Source organism: Lacerta agilis, chromosome 8 (assembly GCF_009819535.1).
Source record: "Lacerta agilis isolate rLacAgi1 chromosome 8, rLacAgi1.pri, whole genome shotgun sequence".
In the NCBI taxonomy this organism is placed as follows: domain Eukaryota; kingdom Metazoa; phylum Chordata; class Lepidosauria; order Squamata; family Lacertidae; genus Lacerta; species Lacerta agilis.
In genome coordinates, this window is record NC_046319.1 from 25,945,984 (window position 1) to 25,971,043 (window position 25,060).

Below are 25,060 nucleotides of genomic sequence, written 5' to 3' on the forward strand. Positions count from 1 at the left end.
ACAAGCAGCAGTTAACAGCAAGGCAAATTATACCATTGTATGTTTGAATATTTCTTCATTTTTAAAATAAAAAAAATAAGAAAGTCTTGTGAAGCTGTATTCAGATATCATACCGAGCCATTCCAAAGTCTTGCTGCCACATTCTGGATTAGTTGTGGTTTCAGGGTCACCTTCAAAGGTAGCCCCGCGTAGAGCGCATTGCGGTAGTCCAAGCGGGAGATAACTAGAGCATGCACCACTCTGGCGAGACAGTCTGCGGGCAGGTAGGGTCTCAGCCTGTGTACCAGATGGAGCTGGTAGACAGCTGCCCCGGACACAGAATTGACCTGCACCTCCATGGACAGCTGTGAGTCCAAAATGACTCCCAGGCTACGCATCTGGTCCTTCAGGGGCACAATTACCCCATCCAGGGGTAAAGAGAAAAATGCCTCTTTACCCTGGCTTTTGACACTTGTGGGTCTGAAAAATATACCTTTCCTTTTTTCTGTGATTGCAAGTTGTTTAAAAAAGTTTTTAATACTGTGTTTTAATGTTGTAACCCGCCTTGGGACCTTAGGGTGAATAATATTTTACTATATATCATAATCTCTAGGGAGTGAGAAGCTATGCCGAGTCAAGTTCCACAGCAAGAAGCATCCTTCTAATTGCATGTTTTAATGCACTGCTTCTTGTTCTGAAAGCACTCAGAGTGCCTTACTTGGTGAGATCAGATTACAGCGGCTCCACGGGATACTTAACACGTGCACCTATTTTAAAATGCATTTAACCTTTTGGCCAAAATCCTCCGTTAATCCATTGTCACTGGAAACTGATACATTTGAGACAGCGTGATTAAACTTTGGAAAGGCACAGATTCGAAACTTCAGGAGGGAGTGTTTTGGGAAGCTGTGGCAAGTTCATGATTGGTTTGCTCGACTCCTTGTCACTCAAGGTTGGGTGATAAATGCTTGCAGCTGAAGAAATGAGTTTGCGGGGGTGATCAGTCTTGTTTATCTGTCTGTGGGAAGCACGGTGGGGGCCAGTGGGGGACCTGTTGGGATAATCTGAGGGATTCCTGAATTCTTGGGGTGGGTGTCTCACTGACAGGGCTGGCAATTCCCTATTGGAGCCTTGGTCTCAGTATGGAATGGGGAGGGTTATTGCTCTGTTTCCAGCACTGCAGGGTCTGTAATGCTCTCTGGTGTAGGGAAGATCAGGCCACTGGAATGCACACAGTTGATGTTTTGCAGTGAACCCAACTGAGTCAAAGTGAAAGCACCTACTCTGGCAGTGAGGGAGGTGGAAAGGTCTTACTTCACCTCCTTTGTTGCCTCCTCACAGTGTTGCCCAGCTTAGATGTGCATTGGGATCTGTTCAACTGTGTGCATTGGGATCTGTCTTGGAAGAAAGTGGAGTGGAATCCTTGGCTGTCTGCTGTGATGGATTTACCCAAGGCTAGCTGTTTACCAAAGGGATGCGGGTGGCGCTGTGGGTTAAACCACAGACCCTAGGGCTTGCTGATCAGAAGGTCAGTGGTTCCAATCCCCGCGACGGGGTGAGCTCCCATTGCTCGGTCCCACCTAGCAGTTTGAAAGCACGTCAAAGTGCAAGTAGATCAATAGGTACTGCTCCGGCGGGAAGTTAAATGGCGTTTCTGTGCGCTGCTCTGGTTCGCCAGAAGCAGCTTTGTCATGCTGGTCACATGACCCGGAAGCTGTACGCCGGTTCCCTCGGCCAGTAACGCGAGATGAGCGCCACAACCCCAGAGTCGGACACGACTAGACCTAATGGTCAGGGGTCCTTTACCTTTACCTTTAGCTGTTTACCCAGGTGTTTGGAGGTGGCTGGTTACAGTCCACTGTTGCTTGCTTAGTCTCTGTTTACCTGCTGATTTTATAGTTTTATGTGACTTTAAAAAAAAAAAAAATTATATACCACCTTTTGTTTCAAGAAGAAATACACGGGTGGTTCACAAACAAATGGAAGCCAGCAGCAAAGTAACAAGGATAAAAACAGCTTATTAAAAATATTAATAATTAAAATACATGGTAAAATAAACTCATCAATAACATTAAAACATGTTATTTAAAATGTATAATGAACGAGCCCATTGAAACACCATAGCATCAGTTGAAGCAGGAGATTCAAGTCAGGAAACCAGGGGGGTGCTTATCTCCAGGTGTGTACCCCACCCCATGATCAATTGATAGAGGAAAGTAAGAAATAAATAAAGAAAGAAGTAGGAACTGAAGCAGAAGGCTGTGCCTGGTTCCTGGACTGTTGATTCCCACCCCAGGCCTAGAAGAAGAGGCAGTTGTGGTGAGGAAGAGGGGGGCAGACTCAAAAGAAGCCCCCCCCCACTGAAATTATCTTGCCCAAGGCCCCACCTCTACCCCCCCCCCCCCGCAAAGACAATTTGCCCAAGCCCTGCATATGCATCACATCAATTGAGCTTTTTAGCAGAAAGACAAGAAATGACAAACTTATTCTCTTTTCTTTCTTGAGAATAGTCAGCGTTCTTGTCTCTTTGATTAAAAATCAACTGTGGTTGAGGTTGGGTTTTTTTTATTATAAAAAAGTAGAATAAAAGTTGTTCAAGGAAGCACCTTGATATATTCTGGCCCCAAAGTCCTGCATTTAATCTTCAGCAATCCAGGCTAAAAGGATTTGAGAGGCCTTGGGCAGAGGTGAGCGTCAAAGACTCAGTTAAGTGTGGGGAAGTCATTTCTAATTTACATCATCGTTCCTTGGGGAACTGGTCTGCAGTTGACTTGTGGGAAGTGAAATGTTAGGTTTCCTTGTGTGTCTCATTCCATTTGCCAGTTATCTTATCTTTCTGAGGAAATAACAGGAGACTTTGGACGATGTGCTGCCTATTGATAACAGGCCTATTGATAAGGTCAAGTAGACTGGAGGGAGCAAGAGGGCAGGGCCTTTTCAGTGGTGCCCCCCCCCAGCTCTAGTTATGCTATTACCACTGGATTGTGCCTACCTGGTCTCTTCTGCACAAGTCTCTTTCAGTTATCTAATCCAGATTGCTTTTTTTAAACCCGGTTTTAATTGCTGTTGGTTTTTGAAACACGATGATCTGTTTTATGCTGACCTGTTTGAAATGTTTCTCTCTAAGCTTTATAAGATACTAGTTTTTGTATATCTTTCAAGATCTCTTTGGTGAATTTCAGTGCAGTCTATAATGTACTATACAAGATGCATGAGAAGGGCTAGGCAGACTTCCTCAAACGCAGCCCTCCAGGTGTTTTGAGACTACAATTCCCATCATCCCCAACCACATCTGGAGGGCTGAGTTTGAGGAAGCCTGGGCTAGAGCAACCTAAAGCAAGGGCTGTGTGGAGGGATGAAACCAGTGGACCTGCAGAGGTCACTGGACTCCCAACTCCTATCAGCCCCAGCCAGCACTGTTGAGGGGAGTTGTAGTCCAACAACATCTGGGGAGCCACAGTTCCCCATCCCTACCCCGAAAGGTGAGCTGAATATACTCTGAGAAATAAAAAGTGCCAATTTCCAGAATAATTGGCATATCGATGTCTGAATTAAAACGTTGCCCGGGGGCAGGGGGAGCACCATAATTTCAGTGTTCCTCCATGCAGGCAAAACAACAATACAGAAAACGAGATATCCAGGGAGAAAGGGCTCAAGCTTGGTTGTTTCTATGACATGGTCGTTTTCTTTGTGTAGTGATTATTTTTCACGAGGGCGCATTCATGTGAGTGTCTCTCTGTCATCAGATGTAGTTCAGTCCAGGGTCGGGTTTACCACCCCAAGGGTCCCCCCCCCAAAAGAAAAGAAAAGAAATACATTCTTTTTTTAAAAGGGGGGGACACTAATTTGCATGAAACCTGCACATGCTAAGTTATAGTCAAAACAAAATAAAAAATTCCTTCTAGTAGCACCTTAGAGACCAACTAAGTTTGTTCTTGGTATGAGCTTTCGTGTGCATGCACACTTCTTCAGATGCATGCACACGAAAGCTCATACCAAGAACAAACTTAGTTGGTCTCTAAGGTGCTACTGGAAGGAATTTTTTTTATTTTTTATTTTTTTTTTACTATGGCAGGCCAACACGGCTACCTACCTGTAACTGATGCTAAGTTATAGGTTATTAATGCAGATTTAGAAACAATTACTACAATTTTGAATAGAAATACAATCCATCTTACCATAGTGAGGGAGACTGCGGCCAGCTGAGCTGTCTGCTTGCTCAGGCTGCTCCTCCTTCTCTGGGTTTTTTTAAATGTTTAAACCAGAGTTTGACCAGTTAGCCTTTCCTAATATAGAGGACTATTCTCTGTAACGTAGGACACTGGCCACCCTAACCGCCCCAGTGAGAATAATGCCTACAATTCTGACTCTAGAACTGCATTTGTCTCTTAACAGGTGCGCTATCTTTTGGAATGGGCGGAAGACGATCTAGAGGAACCCGAAGAAGCCGGCAGCAGCGTGGAGAAGCTGGAGTTCTGCCACCCCTTGTGCCAGTGTTCCAGATGTGGCCCTGTGCAAAAGGTTTGCCCGTCTTCCTCCTGCCCAGGCCTGTCATTCCTTGTGTCCAGCTCTGAAACATCCTCCGCCCCTTGTCCTTATCAGAGTTCACGACCTCCTGAGATGAAGCTGCTCTCCTGGGTAATCAGGCTCCTGAAAGGATTGAGCAGCTGCTCAGGAGAAGCTTGTTTTCCTCTGGAAGAGGCAGGGAGGGGGAGAAAACTTTGCACTTTATGTCCTCAACTCACCTTCCTCTCAGGGGCGGAGGAAGGGAGTGCAGTGGGGGTGGTCTGACCCGTGTGTCAACACTGAGGGGGCTGGGGTGACAAAATGCCGGGCGGGACTCACCGTGGGGCCTGCAGCATGCCCGAGCCCCACATCTCTCCTGGGAGTGACGCAATGGCTTGAGCACACACAGGCTCCATGCTGCCCAAATGGTCCGTCCGCTGCCTCTCCCTTAGCTGTAGGGCGGCTGAGTGGGAGGAGGCAGGCAGTCTCCTTGGAGGCCCCGCAGAGCGTCCTGCCCCGGCTTGCCACGCCCCTGGGTGCAGGGCACACATGCTACCCCAGGCACCCAATCAGCTTGCTCCACCACTGCTTCCTCTCCCTGTGGACAATTTCCCTGTCTTGGCATTGCACTCCTCTTCCAGGAGTCTTTGCCTTTGGGAGAGTAAACAAGTAGCAAGACCTCTGCTCTCGATTTCCCAGCTGCTGCTTTCTCCCTTGCTTACCAAATGGAATTATAGAACTGTAGAATTGGAAGGGACCCCAAGGGTCATCTAGTCCAACCCGCTGCAGTGCAGGAATCTTTTTGCCCAATGTGGGACTTGAACCCATCACCCTGAGTTTCATGTTCTACCAACTAAGCTATGAAAATCATACAGCAATGGTTGTGATGTTTTAGATTGTAAGCCTGTGGGCAAGTCCTGTCTGGCTTGGGTCTGTTTGTTTTTTAAATGTGCATAGTAATTTTAGGCACTTGATACTACTGCTACTTAATAAATCACTGTTCATAATAATGGTGAGTTTACACCAATACATTTGCATCATCTCAGCACACAAATAGCACTCTGAAGTTTCCAAAGCAGTGCTGAATTCCAGGCGGTGGCTGCTGTGGGTTGCTTGCTGGTTCTCTGTCTGGTACGTGGGGAGTCAGTCAGCTGAGAAGGCTCTGATGGAATTTCCCTTTATTCCTCCCGATAGAAACTCTTCCGAGTTCCCTCCAACGGCCTTGGAGTGAACATCACAAACCAAGAGGGCCTGACGCCGCTGCATGTGGCCTCGCTCCATGGACATGCGGACTTGGTCTCCCTCTTACTGAAGCATGGAGCCAACCTCGAGGCAAAGGATGCTCACCATGCGACACCTCTCCACCTCGCCAGCCAGAACGGGCACTTCCAGGTAAGGAGGTCTCTTCTTCGACCTTATTTATATACCACATTATCATTAAAATATATCACTTTGTTGTTCAGTCGTTCAGTCATGTCTGACTCTTCGTGACCCCATGGACCAGAGCACGCCAGGCACACCTATCTTTCACTGCCTCCCGCAGTTTGGCCAAACTCATGTTAGTAGCTTCGAGAACACTGTCCAACCATCTCATCCTCTGTCGTCCCCTTCTCCTTGTGCCCTCCATCTTTCCCAACATCAGGGTCTTTTCCAGGGAGTCTTCTCTTCTCATGAGGTGGCCAAGGTACTGGAGCCTCAACTTCAGGATCTGTCCTTCCAGTGAGCACTCAGGGCTGATTTCTTTAAGGATGTATAAGTTTGATCTTTTTGCAGTCCATGGGACTCTCAAGAGTCTCCTCCAGCACCATAATTCAAAAGCATTTAAATTATATCACGGTGGCTTACAACAATAAAAAAACATACAGTAAACTCATAAAAATTTAAAAGCCAAAGAAGACCATTGCAGGGGATGCATTCTTAATTGCTTGCATATTTTGCCTGGTGAAATTGAAGAGTTTTCAGCAGGCATTTAAAAGCTTGCAGACAAGGTGCCTGTTGAATCTCTGCTGGCAGGATATTCCACAGCATACCTCCACTGTTGGAGGCAGTAAAAGCTGCTGAATACCAGTTGCTGGAAACCGCAGGAGGGAAGAGCACTCTTTTGCTTGGGTCCTGCCTGCGGGCTTCCCAATCTGGTTGGCCACCATGAGAACAAAGGGGTGCTCTTTGGCCTGATCCAGCAACGCTCTTCCACCCACCCAATTTTGTTTCCACTTTTGCACACCTCGGGAGTCACCCAAGTACGCGATAGCTCCCTTTGTGTGTATGGATGGGGCCAGGCACAAGATGAGCACCTGCACTCGCCATGCCAATAACAATCTTGCTTGTGCCTGTGCTTTACAAAGCATTAATGTGAGCTTGTTTCATCTAAAGAAAGAAAGACTGAGAAAATGCAGGGGACTTGAACCCTTTTACTTCTGGTTTTTGCGTGTGTTGAAACTGTACAAAGCTGCCATTATAACGCTGCTTTCCTTTTTCCACAGGTGGTAAAGTGTCTGATAGAGTATAAAGCTAAACAAAATAAAAAGGACATTTATGGAAACACTCCTTTGATTTATGCCTGCTTGAATGGGTGTCTAGAGATAGCGGCCTTTTTGTTAGAGGTAAGGGACCTTTGGGTATTTTCATATTTTCCTTTTTTTTCTTTCTTTTGACTGTGGTATTTATTTTTCATATTCCGTAATCATGAGATGGCGGATCTGGCAACATTCCAAACAGCAAAGGACTTTTCATCACACTCTGCTCTTAATTTCAGCATTTTGAGAGTACATTTTAAAGGATGGGTTGCCCTAAAGCAGAGGTTTTCAACCTTTTTGGGTCCATAGCTCGCTTCACCAACTAACGTCTTTCTGCAGCACCCCTGTAAGGCTCAGGAGCCCAGTTATGTCACCCTTTGCCTGCAGAACTGGCAGCCTCTCATCCTTCTTCAAACACCCTCCCTTGTGCAGTGTTCCCTCCGCCTCCTCCCCTCTCTCCTCTCCTTGGGAGTCCTCTGGGCGGCCGCAGCTGCCACCCCTGGTCCCTGAGCTGCCCCCCCCCTCACCAAAGAGAGGTGCCTCCTCACACTGCCCCACAGGGGCCTGGAAAGCATCTCCTGGCCAGCCCCCAGAGGCACCATTTGCCTGGGTAGCTTGTAGCCAGGGCTGCTGCACAAACAGCTGTGCAAGCCTTTAGGAAGCAGAGACTCCAGAGGAGGGAGGGAAGGAAAGAGGCCAGTGTTGCCTGTGGCACACTGGTTGAAAACCACTGCCCTGGTTGAAAACCACTGTATGATTGGGGAAGCTGTGGCCCTCCTTGTGTTGCTGGATTGTAACTCCCATCATCATTGAGCAGTGACCAGGCTGACTGGGGTTGATGGGAATGGGAGTCCAAGGACGCCTGGAGAAACACAGCTTCCCCATCCCTTCCATAAGAGAACTACAGTGGTACCTCAGGTTACAGACACTTCAGGTTACAGACTCCACTAACCCAGAAATAACCTTGCTTCAGGATAAGAACAGAAATCGTCCTCTGGCGGTGCAGCGACAGTGGGAGGTCCCATTAGCTAAAGTGGTGCTTCAGGTTAAGAACAGTTTCAGGCTAAGAACGGACCTCCGGAACGAATTAAGTTCTTAACCCGAGGTACCACTGTGTGGGAGAAATCTAAGCCTCATGCTGGCATTCATTTGTATAAACTTGCCCTTAGTTGTATTAAATGTCAGTTACAGATGAACTCACCTTATCATGTGAGCATAGTGGGCTGGGATTCAGAGTGGAAGGAAAATAAGATGCTAGTGCAGCTATGCAAATGCTTCTGCAACAGCTGTGCATGGGTGCACTTAGTGCAGAGGAAACTGGATTACATAGCACTCCCCAGGCATCCTATTGTGCAATAGCACATTTGGATGTAGTTTCACTTTTCTTCTGTATCTGGAAGGGCATCTTTAGATTCAGCTGGTTGGTCATGTTCAGGCGTAATGGGAAACTGTGGTTTCCTGTTGTGTGAAGAACTCCCCCCCCCCCTTCAGTTGCAGCTGCAATGAAGCGTTTGCCTCCAGTTTGAAACAAGCCACAGTTCAGAACTGTGGTTTATTTAAAAGCAGAAGTGAAAGCTGCCGGTCTCCTCATTGCGGCAGCAAAGAGGAAGAAAAGGAAGAAGGCAAGTTCACGGCTCCTGCAGGCTCATTCACATAATGGTAAACTCAGTGGTTTCCCATTTTGTCTGAACCAGGCTGCTACTTGTCAGTGGAAAGCACAGTGGGATGAATGGATTGCTTAATCATTGCCTTTCTGTTGATAGCATGAAATGAGAGAGTAGATCTGTCCTTGTCAATTTGTTACATTAAAGCACATATAGTGGTACCTCGGGTTACGTACGCTTCAGATTACATACGCTTCAGGTTACAAACTCCGCTAACCCAGAAATAACACAGGTTAAGAACCTTGCTTCAGCATAAGAAAAGAAATCATGCTCTGGCGGCACAGTGGCAGCAGGAGGTCCCATTAGCTAAAGTGATGCTTCAGGTTAAGAACAGTTTCAGGTTAAGAACGGACCTCTGGAACAAATTAAGTACTTAACCGGAGGTACCACTGTATTTCCATATTGGAAGAGCCATTGTGGACTGACTGAGACCTAGATTCAAATATCACATTTAACCCATGGAGCTCACGGGTGGACCTTACTCTGAGCCAACCTCACAAGGTTGATGTGAGGATAAAATGGGGGGTGGGAGGGAGATGTATGTCACCTTCAGCTTCTTGGATGAAAAGTGGGGTGTAAATAAGACAAAGGGAGAATTTGAGATGGGGCCCGTCCTGTAGTAACAGAGCAGATGGGTTTCATGCAGAAGGGGCTTGGTTCAGTCCCTGCCATCTAAAGTTTAAGAGGATCAGATGGGAGACAGGAAAGATCCTCTGCCACAGACCCCCCAACAGATAACATAGTAAAAGTTGATGCAACCTCCTCATCGGTACCATTTTGAGATACTGAAAGAAGTATGAGAACTTGCTGTTTCCGTGTGACCTCCTTTCAGTATCATCGCTTGCATCTCCTTTGCCATCCTCTCTTTCCCTTCAGAACGGGGCCTCGGTTAACCTGTCCAACAACCAAGGCAACACACCTCTCCATAAAGCTGTGATCGGGAGCTACGAGCCTTTGGTACGGCTCCTGCTGCAGCACGGAGCATCAGCACATGCTCGGAACAACAGACAGTGCACGCCCCGTGACTACGCTGAGCCCGTAAGTGGCCCATTTGTCCACAGGAGGAACTTGCTAGCCCACAAGTACAGTAAGCCTACCAGCCCCTGCCTGACAGCCACTCATGGACTGATGCACTATCAGCAAGAGATTTCAATGTGGCATGATTGACTCCAGCTTTAGCCCGAAGCTATAATTCTCAAGTGACATAGATCAGGGGCTCCCGGACGGTGGTCCGTGGACCACAGCTTTAGTCAGGTGGATTTGGGAGTGTCTGTGAAGGACACTTGCCCTTTGAGTTCTGTGGAATCCAAATTGTAATACGAGAAAATGCAAGAAATGAAAAAAAGCAGTAAAAACGCAATTACAAAAAAACATACAGCATCTATGCATTCCAATTGCTACAGCAGACAAAAAAAATCATGAAGAGGTCTGGCAAGATCCTCAACATTTTTCAAGTGTTCCATGGGTGGGGGGCGGGTGGGGAGTTTGGGACCCCCTGACATAGACAACAAAAGTAGGAGTGGTAATTGGTAGGACTAGCTTGCTGATCATTGATTGGTCAGATATTGTCCATCGTCCGTCCATTGTTTGACTGTAGTAAAATATTCCAAGAATCCAGAACGGTCATGATGCTCGGAAAATGTGCCTGCTTCTTTATTATACACCCCTAGCCCTTTAAAAACCTGTTTCTACAGTGTTCTGAACTGTAGTGGCATTTTCATTTGTTGTGCTGGAAGTTCTTATGTTAGAAATGTGTTATTTTATCATCTTTTTTTTGTTTTGCTGTAAGCCACCTAGACAACAGTGCTGTTGGGCAGCTTCATATAATATACAGCAATAAAATAAAGTATTTTTTAAAATGAGAAACTACCTCCTCCTTTTGTCCCACCTAATTTAAAGAAATCGGGTATTCTTGAGCTTCTGCGGGCCGTAGTAACCTCAGAAGAGGGAAGAAAGACTGACTGCAGAGCTCACATGGCTGGGAAGAGCAGGAAAAAAAGTGAGTGTGGCATTTTGACTAGCAGAAATGAATCACACTGGGGGCTGACCTTACTAAGTAGGCAGAGGGTTGGCGGGCTGAACAGGGCAGGGAAACTCATTTGCTGCTGTGCCAGATGAAAAGGGTCTCTGCCTTCTCTAGTTGCCTTGATATACGTGTTCTTTTCTCTCTTTTTTCCATTTTTTAAAAAGTATTTTTTTATTAAAGATTTTCTTGGTTTACAAAGGTGTGTGCAATGTCTCTCTCATATTATTTCTATGTAACATTTTTACAAATCAGTTTTGGTTGTTGAGACATTAGGAAGAAAAGGGGGGAAAGAGGTGGGTGGGATGGGGTGGGGTGACGATGTTTCTATTTAATATATATAGGGTTTGGTGTCAGCATTGTTTGTGCAGCTTCTCTGTTGTTCACTTGTGTTCCTTTGGCGGTGAGAGAGTTCGGGGTTGGCGTAGTGTGTGATTGTTCATTTGTGGTTGGCTGGGGTGATCTTTGGTTTCCTGTGTGAGTGGGGGGTGGGTGGATATGTGTTCTTTTCTGAAGAGCTTTTTTCCAAAATCAGGTTTAAAAAGGGAGCTGTGATGATGGGGGCAAACCTCTGTTCCACTAGCTGGTGTGGAGAGAGTAGCTTCAAAGGAATTGCTTCTTGTTTTTCTTTCTTTCGTCAAATGGCAACATAGATAAGCCTGCAAAGACGTTTACAACTTGCCGGGTAGCTAGAAAAACCACCCCACGTCCTGTGGACTAGCCCTGTGGCTCCTTTTTTTGCACTGCAGTAGACTTAGCACATACAGGCAAACTCCTTAGCTTTGGTAATACAAAAACCGCAGCCCAACTTGGGACTTAATGTTCACAAAATTTAAAAAACAAAAACAGAACGTAGGAAGCTGCCCTATACCAAGTCAGACCATTGGTCGATTTAGCCCCAGGGTCTCAGGTAGAAAAAGGCATCACCCACTACTTCAGATCCTTGTAACTGAATAGACCAGGATTGAATCTGGGACCTTCAAATGCAAAGCATGTACTCTACCCCTGGGCTATGTCCTTTCCCCAGTGCTGGCAAAAGGGCTGCAGTGGCTACTCTGTTCAGTTTTTTTGGACAAGAACCTAGGAATGTGCCAGGTTTAGCTATTTTCCCATTGTCTACTAAGGCTGCCGGCAGCTCCCTAGGGCAGTGATGGCCAAACTTGGCCCTCCAGCTGTTTTTGACTACAACTCCCATCATCCCTAGCTAAAAGGACCAGTGGTCAGGGATGATGGGAATTGTAGTCCCAAAGGAGCTGGAGGGCCAAGTTTGGTCATCACTGCCCTAGGGTGTCAACTGGAGAGCTTTGCCATCACCTGACCCTCCTTATTGGAGATGCAAAGCAGGTGCCTGATCCCTGCCTAATGCAGGTAGATGTTACCTAATGCACTTTGTGCCAACACCTGGGGTCAGATCAGTCCTAGGAGAGCTAAATACCTTTGTTTTCCCATTGTGTAAGCAGAGATGTCACTGGCAGCTTAAATAATTCTAAGCTTTCTTTTTAGAAAAGAACAGGAGCCAGCCCTTATCCGGTGTTGTTACCTGGGGTGGGCAAGGCTGTCTTTCCTTTTATAGCCCCACCCAGTTTACTCCAAGATGATTGTTTCCTGCCCTAAGTGGGAATGATTGACAACAGCCCAGGATTTTTGCTAATTTAATTCAATCCCCACAGGGATATTTTTGCACCTGCAGCCAGCACTAAGGAGTTGATCCTCATGAAGTTTATTCTAGGAGACCTCGCCATAAGGGATTTTTGAAAGGCTTGGGAGTGGGCTGGGTGGTGATGCGGGGGCCACATGGGTTGCTTCATGGCCCTCTGCTCAGCCTGTATGTTTTGCAGATGGCCATGTGAATGTATGGAGTGCAGCATATGCTAGACAGGGTGCCATCTTGGACAAAACCAGTTTCTGGGTTTGGGGCGATTTTCATGTTTTGCAGGCAGCAGAATGAGGCAGTCAAATCACCTGCACTGGCAGAATGGATGGCATCACCCCTGGGTGCAGGTGATAATGCCTTTATTAAACACATATTCAAACTTCCCTGCATATAAGGAAGGTTTGATCTCCCCTCCCAACACCTGAAGTGGTGCAGTCCATTCTTCTGATTCAGTTCCCCCCTCATTCTTCCTGATGCCTGAGTTCAGCCACAGACCAGATCTTAGGATTCTCGACCCGCTGTAGCAATGATGCCAAGCTGCTCAGGCATCTCCACAACTTTGGTGGCTTTTAAAAGTTAGCTGAAGGTGGCTTTCATTCATTCTTAATTCAGGATTGTGTGGACTTGATTGCTAAAGAAGAATGCCAATTTAATGGTTTTCGTTACTTAAACCTGCAGTCAGTTTTAAATCTCCCGAGATAGCAGACGATCTCGTCGCCCGGCGCCTTCAGCTGGTCCAGTCAATCAACCGCTTTAACAAGTAAGCTTCAAAAACTGCCTTCTGAGTACTGCCAAAGCATCAGGTAACACTGCATGCAGTCTTCAATTGGGCTGGAGCTGCAGGATGTCTTCCAAGTCAATCTGGTGTGGTGGTTAGTGTCAAACTAGGACCTGGGAGACCAGGGTTCAAATCCCCACTTGACGGCCATGATGCTCACTGGGCTTGCTCTGCCCACCACTTTCCACACTTTCCTTTATAACAGGGTTGTAGGGGGAGTGTCATTGGTGGATCAATGCCTTTGCTTGTGCAGACACATGTAGCACCTGCTGTGCATTTGAACAGTGCTTGCCTATGTCGTGCCAATCTAAATATTCCATATTTTGATAGAAACCGTAACCTGAGTTTGAGATCTTCATTTGAGCAGGAGCTGGGACAAGCTTTTTGCCCTTTCCTTTAGCCCTTCCATAATATGAGCCAACACACCAGGTCTTCAGTTAACTATTGTTTCATCTTTTGTCCAAACTGGGGGGGAAAACTATTGTTACTAGCATCAGAACAAACCAGGGTTTGAAGTTGGTTCAATTACATTGGCTTATTCCAGTGCTGGCAACTATAGTTTCCCCTTCTGACACACCATTTGGCACTTAACAGAATGCAGCTCAGTCAGGTCTCTACTACTTGGGGCAACTTTCAGAGACGGCACAGGGAGCTGCAGCAGAGAGGATTGCTGAAAAGCCCTTGTGCTTCACTTTTGGTTCCAGCCTTTTCATATGGCACCTGGTTAGTGAATCCTAAAATATAGAAAGGGAGACAGAAATGTTTTTCAATAAATAGGGCCACATCCAAAGGTGCCCCACGGGAAGTGACGTTCTGCGAACATGGGGAGCTTTGATCCTGTGGAGGCCCCTGTAAATGGATCAAAGAGTGATTTTTACTGATTTCTCTCTGCCACTGCTCCAGTTCTATTTAGAAAAGTTCACCATCCCTCTAAAGAGATGGAGCATGTAGGAAAATTGCCAAAATTGCCTCCCTCCATATCAGTTTGAAGGAGCATCTGTTGGACCCCAAATGGAAGGGCACTTTTGAATCCAACTCATGATGTCCCAGCCATGTCCAAGAGCGTAACAGTGACACCTTCACTGTTTAGGTAGGACTGGCTTCGTTTAAAGAGCCTGAGCACCTGCAAAGAGGTCAGATTGTACAACACTCTGTGACGTCTCAATTAGTGGCTGGTGAATAAAGAATCCAGTACGCAGGCTGGCTGTCCCTAATTTAGACTGTTGGAAAAGTGGCTGATGCTCCTAAGGATACATTTAAATGACTTGTCTTCTGACCTTTGTACACTTAGTCTCCAAAGGACAACTCATGACATTTATACTCCAGGAAGGTCAAATATTAAGAATTTTCAGCAAAGGCAACGGAGCAGGTTTTTTCTTGGTATGAGCTTTCGTGTTCATGCACACTTCTTCAGATACCACACGAAAGCTCATACCAAGAACAAACTTAGTTGGTCTCTAAGGTACTACAGGAAGGATTTTTTTTTTATTTTGTTTTGACTATGGCAGACCAACATGGCTACCTACCTGTAACTGGAGCAGGTTTTGTTATTGAAATACTGCCACCTAGTGGCTGGCAGGGATACACTGCTGTACTGAGCAACTTGTACCGAAATGTAACAGGTTTCTTTTAACCTCGTTTGTTTGTGTCTTTAGGTCAAAAGACTTGCGGAAAACTATAACGAGAGATAAAAGTGTCCCTAACTTTAATGATGAATTACTGCACCAGGTAGGAAGACAGGTTTGAAATGAAGGGCTTGCTTTTTTACTTTTTTATTTTATAAAATGTATATACCGCTTAGTTGTAGAAAAAAACTCTCAAAGCAGTTTACAAAAATTGCAAACTGAAATAAGTGGTGGCTGAGATTCTTGGGGTGTTGGTTCTACAAATGTGCTGGATATGCAGCATAATAGACAAGAGTCTATGGCTGGGGAGACCTGATTTCAGAGTTGGTAGTAAGCTTACTCAACAGTCACACACTCTCACCTGGGCTGTTAGAAAGATAAAAATGGGAGAATCCCGATGTCTCCCACTGTGACCTTCTTGGAAGGGCAGGACATAATTAAGGTGTGCCAGCCATAGCCCCTTCCTCAACATGGAGTACCTCTTACTTGAATGATCCATTCCTTCTCCCCTATATTTTAGTTATCTACTGGAGAGGTCCAGTAGATGAATTGGTTCAGAAAAAAGGCAATGAGGATGGTCAGGGATGAGAAAAATAATAAGAGATTGGTTAAAGATACTGAAGGCGGGGGTAAGGGGGGTAGGCACGATAGCACTCTTTAAATCCCTGAAAGGCTTTCACAAAGAGGAAGGCAGAGTTGTTTTTTGCTGCCCCAGAAAGCCAGACTTGACCCACTGGGCTGAAGTTACAGCAGGGTAGCAGCTGATTAGTAGGAGAAACTTTTAATGGCATTTGCTTTAGATTTATCCGCCAGATAAAAATAAAACATCTTAACGTGCTCTTTTTTGTTTTAATCCTCAAGTTAGCTATTAAGAGCTTTGATAAGAGCAAGCTAAAACCCGTGGATCCTTTAAAACAAAGCAGGATGCAGATCCTTGACTCCGGCAGCAGAGGGGAGCCCACACTGGATGAAGTTGAGTCTGATGTGGCAGCAGCACCTCTTAGAAGTAAACTAATGCATCGGAGACACACGGTTAATGTGGCCCTTTCAGATGCAGATGACACCCACAATTTATCCAGAGATCCCCATGTTTCTTCACTGGAAGGCTGCTCTGATGATTGATGCTTTCGAAAACACTGGCAAGGAAGCAAGTCTGTAACCAAAAACAGCAGCAACACCAACTGGCATCAGTTCCACTCCCTTCAAGAATCAAAGAATCCTTAGGATCAAGGCATTCAAAACTGCATTGTGAAGACTGGCAGGAAGAGGAACCTCTCCTCCCTCAACCAACAGCTTGCAGTTGGAGACAGAAGTGCTGTTTATTTGCAGTGGCATCCACAAACCCCAACAGGTGTGATCCATTTTAAGCACACACACAACTGAGATGTATATTGAGATATCAAAAACCATGAGACACATTAGTCTGTACTTGAACTCTTGAAATCAGATATAACTGTAAGGCGTGTAAGTTTGGAACAGAATACCTATGGGACTTCCAAGGCCTACATAATGATAGTTTGAAAAGATAGCGGTTTTATTTTTTCCATTTTTGCACTGCTAGTTTACACCAATTGTTGAAAGGAATTACACACAGCAGTTTGACACAAAGGGCAAGATTGCACAGATCCTTTAGTTCTCATTTATTTTATTGAAACATGGGCCATATATAGGTTATATTCACAGTTTAATAAACAAAGGGTACATCTTCTTATGGAGAAGAGCAGGACTAGCAGAGTTGAGACTTGGATTTTGAATCATTTTATTTTATTTAGCAGCCCACATAAATGAACATATTCTCAAATACTTGTATTGAGACTACAACCTTATCCTGTTTAATTTAAAATAGCAAATATGCATGGCACAATAATCCACAGGGTCTTGGAAGAGCTGCTTAGTTGACCTTACTTGAAAAGACACTTCCAGATTGATAGATGGGGGCACTTTTAGTAATGGAGCATCAGCTTTTGGTAAACATTCCATTCTTTATTTTTATTTTTAAGAGGAGTTGAATTATCACTTGAACAGCACAATAACTTTTGTCAATTCCAATTGTTTTTATGTAATATTTGTAAACAATACATTGAGTTTTTATTGTTTAATATTTCTCTGTTCAGAATGTTAGTGCAAGGTATATAAAAAGGTAGAATGCTAGTGGGCTCCTGAAGGACAAGGAAAAGTATATTTTTCTACTAAGTAATTGAGTTCACCTAGTTTTCTTACATGCCTTTGACTTGTGCCAAATGATGGGAGAGAGAAAGAAATAGTAAAATTAACTAATCTATGCTCTTAATGTGGGACTCTTCATTTATGGTAAGTCATGAATTGCAGCTTGCTGGTTGATGGGAGCTGCTGCCATAAAAGCATTTCCTGAAAACTTTATAGCCTGTTGCTTATGTTCCAGATTTAGCTGCATGAAAGTGTGGGTGCTGAAGCAGGAGAAAAGCAATGCATTCTGGGTCATCCTAAGCCTCCACTGTAAACAAGTTCCCTTGTATACAATTGTGAAAAATTATCAAGTTTGATAAGAGCAGTTTTCAGTATTAACTCTGTAGAGGGGGCAGGGAGCAACATGCACCGGTATTTTCAAAAATTAGTGCCTGGTGCTTTACAGCACCCAGAGACACAGGAAATGGTGTCTTCCCTGCTTTATCCCAAAGAAAGAGGCATTTGGCCACTCAAAATTCATTATTGGCTACAACTTGAACAGCCACAGCTGTAAACAATTAGTGCACCAGTATCAATGTGCAGCACTAATTATAGTGTTTTTAATGCAATTACAATGGACAAATAATTGCTCTCTACAACTCAGGTTTCTTTATGGAAAGATTTTAATACGTTTCAAAGCTCTTATTATATATGTTCCACTTCCACAGTGAAGAAGAGGGCCAAACCCCTCCTCCTTTTACAGTCTGCCTTACATGGGATGTTGGTACAGTACACATACAAAAACCATTTCATTTTGCATTCAACAAAAAGGCACAACCTGAAGTCACAATGGCACCATGATGCCCAGGGGAATTAGGCAGCTGTTTCAATAACTGCCTGAGAAACGGAGGCAGTTTGGATAAGAACAAATACGTTTTGTCTGCTACCAACCTTTAGCCTGCAAGATGTTGCTGAACCACAGTTCCCATCATCTCTGGACACTGGCCAAGATGGCTGGAGTTGACAGCAATTGCAGTTTAGCGACATCTAGTGAGCTAAAGGTTCACCACCTGGTCTACACTGTTATGCTGCAACGATATTTAAGAGAAAATCCAGCTGCTGTTAAGTCCTTAAATAATTTTAATACGAAAGATTTAAGCAACTAAAAGGGCTTTAAAGATCTTGACTTTGGTTGCATCACTCTCAATCACTCATGCTATTAGCTAATGTATGGCAGGGGGTGGGGAAAGACATCTCTTGAGGGAAATATTTCCCAAGCAGACGTTATTTCAAGCTTCATGGCGTGCCAACCAAGATTTATCTAATTTTCAATGCAACAGATCATCCAGCAAGATACTGTACCATGGAACCATATTCTGATCAACAACCAACCCCTCTGGCTTTGAAACTGCAAGTGTTCCAGTACCCAAGCGGGCATGACATGTAACTCACACATTACATCATGATCCTTTAACGTGTAAACCAGTAGTCTTCAACATTTGGGGACCAGTTTCTTAATTTTCTAACCTATCTGTACAGTGGTAGTGCTCCTGTTGCAATCTACCTTAGATCAGGCCCCAATGTGCCAGCTGAAGACCAATGCTTCAAAACCACGCCAACTGGGATATGCTGTCCATTAGTATGCTCAAACCGCTTAAAAAAACCTAAGAGCAAATTCTAGTTACCATGCTCGGGAGAAAGGGGAGGGAGAGCTTGCACATGGATGGGAAAACTCCATGCTGCTCCGAATCCTTCAACCGTGGTTAAAAGATCATGAATGTCATGTTTATACAACAGCCTCCAATCTTACATATTCAAATCAAAATCTTGTATCCTGTGAACTATTTAGCCTGCACATGCAACTCTACTAAGACAAAAACCAGCAGGCTGCTTGCAATGCAGCTTTTCTCATTCCCTGCTGGGTTACGATGCATCCTGTTGCCACTGATGTACGACAAGCATGCTGCCCACAGGTGCCAGTGGCATAGCAGTGTCCAAAGGAAAAATGTAGTCCAAGTGACAGGGAGTGAACCACAACTTCTCAGGCCTCTGCTATAAAAACGGTCTAAGAAAACCATTTCACTTAATTTTATTATACAGAACACAAGATCATCCCTTTATATAAAAAAAAATGTGTACAGGAAAAAAGTGTAAAACTTTCATCTATGCTTCTGCCAGGCACAGCATACTTTCCTTGACATACGCCAGATGATTTGCATTTCATCAATTAATCTTCCTCATCAGAATCCAAAACTTTCCTTCTGTTGAACTAGGGGAGAAAACACAGTGTAGGTGAAAACAACTTTGAGGAAAAGTTTAATAATCAACAGGAGCTGCTCTTCCTGCAGCCAGAAGAATTAATTTGTGTTATGAGAACAAGAGCAAGCAGAGAGCTGCATGAAGCAAGGAAGCTCCCAGGTTCTTAGCCAGCTGCATATCTCACGCCTGCCCAGCCTAAAAATCAATACCCAAGTCTTTGCTCATTGCCTTGCTGCATTGCTAGATGTATTTTCAAGATGCATGTAAGCAAATCTATTACAATAGTATCGTCTTTACATCAAGGGATAGGGGCCAGCTTATAGGCTACCTCCTCCCACCAAGCTGCAGGAAGGCAGCTTTATCTCCTGGACTGATTAGAGCACTCTCTAAAGAACAAACAGCAGGATATTTTGTCTCTCATCTTACAGTGAAGCACTACAGCACTAAGCTCAGAGATGAAGTCACCTGCCTACTCTTTCAAGAGTTCAAGGCTCCATTTCTGGCCGCTCCCACCCCACCAAACTGTAAGCAGTAGCCTTGAAGCCATATGCATATTTTCTGCTCTGTATAAACTGTCAGCTTCATACAGGAAGAGGCATGCAGATGTAGTAAACCTTTAACAAAAAATACTGGCTATGCTGTGATCTTGCGATCACTCTACCATTGGCGAATAGGCTCCAGTTTTTAAGATGCCCTACCTTTACTGTTGTTTTCTTGTCAGTTTGCTGACTCACTTTTTCAAGTATTTCTATCAACCCTTGTTCGGTTACCTAGGAAGTCAAAAACAATCTCATGTAGCAGATACTCATTTGGTGGGAATGCCTTCTATTGCACATTTCCTCCTCGCCTCCCTCTGGGGACAGAAGGGCACACCCTATACAAGCAACTTACTACATACAGGTAACACTTTCATCCAGAGCAACATGACAGTGGAAGGACACAACCAAACAGCAAAGACCACCACCACAGCATCATTAACAGGTAATCTGCTATCCCCCATGTCACATAAATGATTCATCGACTTTTTATATAAGACTAAAAAAAGCAATTTGGAAACAAGTGTGAAGAGGCTAGAGAATTATCCTATAATAGTACAACTTTTCAAAGCTTATAAATCAATGTTTTGCAGCATGTGTAAGAATTATCTTGCCCAGTGAGACATAGATCCATCTAATTTGGCATTCTGTTTTCAGGCAACAGCAAACTCAGTCCATCAGAATAACCAGTGTTTGCTTTCTACTAACAAACCACAAGCTGAAGCCATGGTTGTTTGTAGCCTTCCTAACCACTGCTTGTTACCACTGGTTTAGCATGATATCCAAACCCTTGCTTGACCATCATTTTGTCAGGCAACAAAGACACAAAGCAGGAACAGGTGGAAAGCAAGCCAAATGTCAGAGAAACAAGCGGCAGCTTCTTTGCTAGTCTGTGAGGCGATTCATGGTGTGTTCAATAAACTGGTTAAATCGAAACCACAGCTTTGTGTGATGCACAAAGCCTGCCTGCCTTTGAACATTTATTTATAAATCTGTATTTCATAAAAGTTATTTCTTATATTTGATTCATCAAGAAGTCATGGTAGAGATTCCACTTACCTTCCCACCTAACTGTCCAAACCTGCCCATCTGTATGAGGTAATTCTCCACCGCTTTTGCCTTTTCTGGTTTCACAAGCGCTAAATTACTTACTGAAAAAGGAAAACAGATATTTTGCAATTTTTTTTAATAAAAGCACACCAGATTACTAAAGTCAGGCAAGACCTATTATTCACAGTACTGCAAAAGGCCTTGAACTGTTATTTTAAGATGGATTACTGATCTATGCCTGGTCTTATGAAAAAAGGAAAACTGTATTTTAAGGAACTCAGTATACTGCTTTGTTCAAACATGGCTTATTAGGATCTTTACATTTCCCTCCTGCTTTCTGATTGTTCATTCCACTCAACTTTTAGACTAGGGGAAAAGTCCAGAGTAATGCCCTCAGACTGCAGTGCTTCAGGGTCCAGGAGCAACTGACAAAGAGCTGCAGATATGTGCAAAAGGGAACAGTCAAACATACTCTTGAGGTCAACTCTAGTCCGGAGTCCTAGCTAAGCACCCACCAATACATTTAGGAATACCACTACAGTATTCTGCAGAAGCAGCTTTTAACTCAGCAGTCCTCACTAATGACCATTCTAGAATAATTAACTATATATCAACAATAAGTTCAGAAAGTAGTATCCAGTGGTGTCTCCTCTGCGTCCTCCTTAGAACAGAAAAAGCAAATTTAGTCAGAACTGAAACCTACTTCCCACACAAGTGTGTCTAGTACTGGACCCAAAACACTGTATTATTTTCCTTTAGTAAAGATAAGTCTGTGCAATCTAAGTGAGATGGACTCAGAGAAAGGTTTTAGAAGTTGGCCAGAATGCGCCATGGATGCTTACATCTGGCACGAGCTGCCTGATCCAAAAGCTGAGCCAAAATGTTATTCCTCATTTCTGATTCCCTGTAATACAAGAATTACGCAGGTAAATTACAGCTTCAGAACATGTGCAGTGCATTGCAAGAAAGTAAAACACACTGACCATTTTGTACAACCAGAAGTTTCATATTTAGACATTGCTAGTACTCCATTATATTTAAACCATTTAAACTACTATTCTTATGGAATTTGAGCGCAAATTCATTTATTATCTGGAAAAGAGAATCCAACTATGGAAACTTGAAACACATTCAGTTAAGAGGCAGACCACAAGTTATTCATGGCTCAGTACCAAACCCTTACTCTCACTCATTTTAATAGTGGGATCTTGATGCAGGAAGATTACACACCCGTTTAGAAGAGTACAGTGGTGCCCCGCTAGACGAATGCATGGCAAGACAAAAAACTCGCTAGACGAAGGCATTCGTCTAGCGGAAGGCTGCCCCGCAAGACGAATTTGTCTATGGGGCTGCCTCGCAAGACGAATTTTTTTCATCTTTTTTTTTCGTCTAGCAAAAGCGCGGCTGTCATTGCCGCTTCGCTAGACGAAAAACCCGCTAGACGAAAATTTTCGCAGAACGAATTATTTTCGTCTAGCGGGGCACCACTGTATGTGCACTGTAAAGATCTAATAAAGACAAAAAGGATAGCAACCTTCTTTAAGAAGAAGTCACAAAGAGGGAAAACTGTACTGGTCCCAGTGTTCTGTGTCTCTTCTGTTTCTGCCTCTAAATCACACTTAATTTAGTAATAAATGCAAACATGGCAGCCCATACCTCTGTTGCTGTTTATTTGTTTCACCTTAATTTTTCATATAAATTTATTTTTTTAATTACATTAAGTTAATTTTATCCCACCATCACACCTGCAGAGACATGAATCTGGATGACTCCCAGTAGATATATCTCACAACATGCTTCCAGACATGTGGTAATACTGGTTACAGGATACAATCATACTAGCCAAAAAAAACCCTAAGATGTGAAGGGGTGCCCTCTCCCCTGCTGCTGTGCACGACATAATAAAGGGATATCAGTTTTCCGAAAAGGTGTCTTTTGTTTTCATCCCCTCTGTTACCTCTGTTTTGCTTCTTGCTGTGCGATGTCACTGGAAGGATCCTGAAATGTTAGAAATAAGAACCAGTTTAGTAGTAAAGCATAGCACTACTGAAGAAGTGCAAACAAACAAACAAACGCTAAAGTACACATAAAAGGCCAGGACTGTTCTTCTCATACAAAAAGACTCATAAATGCACAGCTATTACTGCTCCTAGGTAGGGAGAAAGCACTAGATCCTAAAAGATGAGAGTTAACTTCTGAGGGTGTTGGAAGCACACAACCTTCAGGTAATATAGAATTACCAATCAAGATGGGAAAGTAGCTGTTCTTCAGTCCCACAGATGGACAAGTTACTTAATACAAGCCTGCAAACTGTGGTAAGAATTGCCTGTAGATCACCAGGCAAGAAAACTTCACAGAAGTTTCTTTTTTTCGTTTGATGCCACAAATGGACATATAAGAACAGATGAGCTGCCAAATAAGATGTTGTGAACCAGTAATGCTTTTGCAAAGGCTGGCTCTAGATTCCTAGTCAATGGCTAGATTTGACAAGCCCACCTTGGTGGATGACTGATAAGTGTTTTCTACAACTGGGTGTGGGGCAGTGGAGCAAAGTCATTTTAAGAACCTTCCAAGAGCTGCATTTGGTGCTGGGACTGACAATCGCTGAGCCCTATTTCCAGACGGTGGCCAAATCATAGAACCCTTGCTTCCTCCCACTCAGAGCCAGTGTGGCATAACCAATGTCAGAATACAACCATGTAAGCTGCTTTGGGTTTTTTGCTGGAAAAAAGAAGTGGAAACCCTGAAAATAAGAGATATGCTTGCTGCCACCCCTGTATATACACCTTCGTGGGCGACAAGCCCCACTGAACTCAATGGGGTTCCTGAGTGAGTAGATATGTAGCATTGGAAATAATCCCAACGTGTGTGTGTGTGTGTGTGTATACAGACGTGCGTAATACACAAAACACGGGTCTCTTTCTCTGACTTCTCCCAGGGTGGTCTCTGCGCCCCTCCCGCCTTGCCTCCCACGCCTGAGGTGGCCCTGAGCCCGCAGTGAGGACTAGCGCCATGCACTTAAAACCGAAGGCCCAGGCCCGCCCCTCCCCTGGCCGGCCAACCAGAGGGGCCTCGCCTGTGGGTCAGGAGACTGGGCGAAGTGCCGAAGGCGACGCCCGCCCGCCCGCCTGTGAGGGGACGGTCCAGGCCCGGCGCCCTCTGCTCCGCTCACCCCGTGCTTGGCTTGCAGCTCGGCCATCCTCTGCTTGCGCAGCGCCTCCAGATCCTCGTCCGCCATGGCTAGAGACGTCGATGACGCGCAACGTGAGCAGGGCCGCTTCTCTCTTCAATCTCTCCCGTTAGCTTCAGTGCGCCGGCGCAAGAGCAGGCAAGGCCAACGCAATCACGCACCGAGAGGAGAAATTATAGCACAGGCAGAGGAAGCCGAGCGCCGAACAGACCAAAGCAAGAGCAAATCAATAGAATCAGACCACGAGGGTTTTTTTTTTTTCCTAGTCCAACCCGCTGGAACGCAGGAATCTTTCGCCCACGACCCTGAGAGTAAGGGTCTCGCGCTCTCCCTACTGTGAAAGAGAGAGAAAGTTGGTGAGCAAGCGATCAATGCTTGCCTGCTTGCTTACAGAGCCTACTCAGAAGTTACCGTAAGTGCCCACTGAGTCCAATAAGATGTAGCTCTGCCAATACTGTCATGAAATTCTGCTCAATATTGATCCAGAACAGAACTCCGACGTATAGTTAGCAGAGTATAAAAACTTAAACACGTTGCAGGATCCCCCCAAAACAGACCATAGGCAATTAATATTTCGTTCAGCAGAGCTTTACTGCTACTGAAGGCAAATGAGCATAATGGTCACAAATCCAATACATTCAGGATTGGCGCTATCCATAAGAAACCTAGGTGCAGCAGACTTACAGTAACTTATTATAAGTCTAAACCTTAACAACTAAGCATACTATGTACAGAACACCACACCAGAAGGAAAGAAAGAAAGAAAGAAGTGAAACCCAGGCTCCTCCTGGCCTATTATTATAGTCAGCATGACCTTCACAGAAAGAGATAAGAGAACCAGTTTAAGCCAGTTGTACTCAGCTTCTCTGAAGGTATAACCCAAACATCATGAACCTTCTGCTTGTTTCTTTCACACAGAGAAACTTCCAGAACCCTCTTGAATTAATTAGAATAGGTAAAACCTCTACACATTAGATCAATACTTTCTGTACAAAGAAATGCAAACTGACATATACATGTCGTAAAATCATAGAATTGAAGAGTTAGATGGGACCCCTAAGGGTAATTTAGTCTAACCCCCTGCAGGAATCACCAGCTCAATCATCCCTGGTAGATGGGCATACAACCTCTTGCT

General features: G+C 44.5%; 3 protein-coding genes across 9 annotated transcripts in view; 2 read left to right on the forward strand and 1 right to left on the reverse strand.

Moving 5' to 3' along the window:
• Positions 1-17,035, forward strand: part of LOC117050797 (ankyrin repeat domain-containing protein 27-like) — a 54,436-nt gene extending 37,401 nt beyond the window's left edge. For all 6 annotated transcript variants that reach the window (XM_033156648.1, XM_033156649.1, XM_033156647.1 and 3 more), the window contains 8 exons: positions 4,375-4,500; positions 5,680-5,877; positions 6,969-7,088; positions 9,542-9,703; positions 10,565-10,664; positions 13,021-13,102; positions 14,776-14,848; positions 15,607-17,035. In XM_033156648.1, coding sequence (XP_033012539.1) covers positions 4,375-4,500; positions 5,680-5,877; positions 6,969-7,088; positions 9,542-9,703; positions 10,565-10,664; positions 13,021-13,102; positions 14,776-14,848; positions 15,607-15,867 — 1,122 coding nt within the window. In that variant the 3' untranslated portion in view covers positions 15,868-17,035. The remainder of the gene's footprint in view (positions 1-4,374; positions 4,501-5,679; positions 5,878-6,968; positions 7,089-9,541; positions 9,704-10,564; positions 10,665-13,020; positions 13,103-14,775; positions 14,849-15,606) is intronic.
• Positions 1-25,060, forward strand: part of LOC117051056 (neural-cadherin-like) — a 187,689-nt gene that overhangs the window by 80,716 nt on the left and 81,913 nt on the right. The gene's annotated exons all lie outside the window — the stretch shown is intronic.
• Positions 18,941-24,013, reverse strand: LOC117050802 (programmed cell death protein 5). 2 transcript variants are annotated; one of them, XM_033156663.1, is made up of 6 exons: positions 23,908-24,013; positions 22,693-22,733; positions 21,578-21,639; positions 20,745-20,836; positions 19,848-19,919; positions 18,941-19,159 (listed from the first exon to the last, which is right to left on the reverse strand). In XM_033156663.1, exons 1-6 carry the CDS (start codon positions 23,971-23,973, stop codon positions 19,118-19,120), a joined length of 375 nt encoding a protein of 124 aa, XP_033012554.1. In that variant the 5' UTR covers positions 23,974-24,013; the 3' UTR covers positions 18,941-19,117. The 2 variants fall into 2 exon arrangements, with proteins under 2 accessions (XP_033012554.1, XP_033012555.1); XM_033156664.1 differs by lacking the exon at positions 18,941-19,159 and adding an exon at positions 19,768-19,795 and having other exon boundaries at positions 19,828-19,919.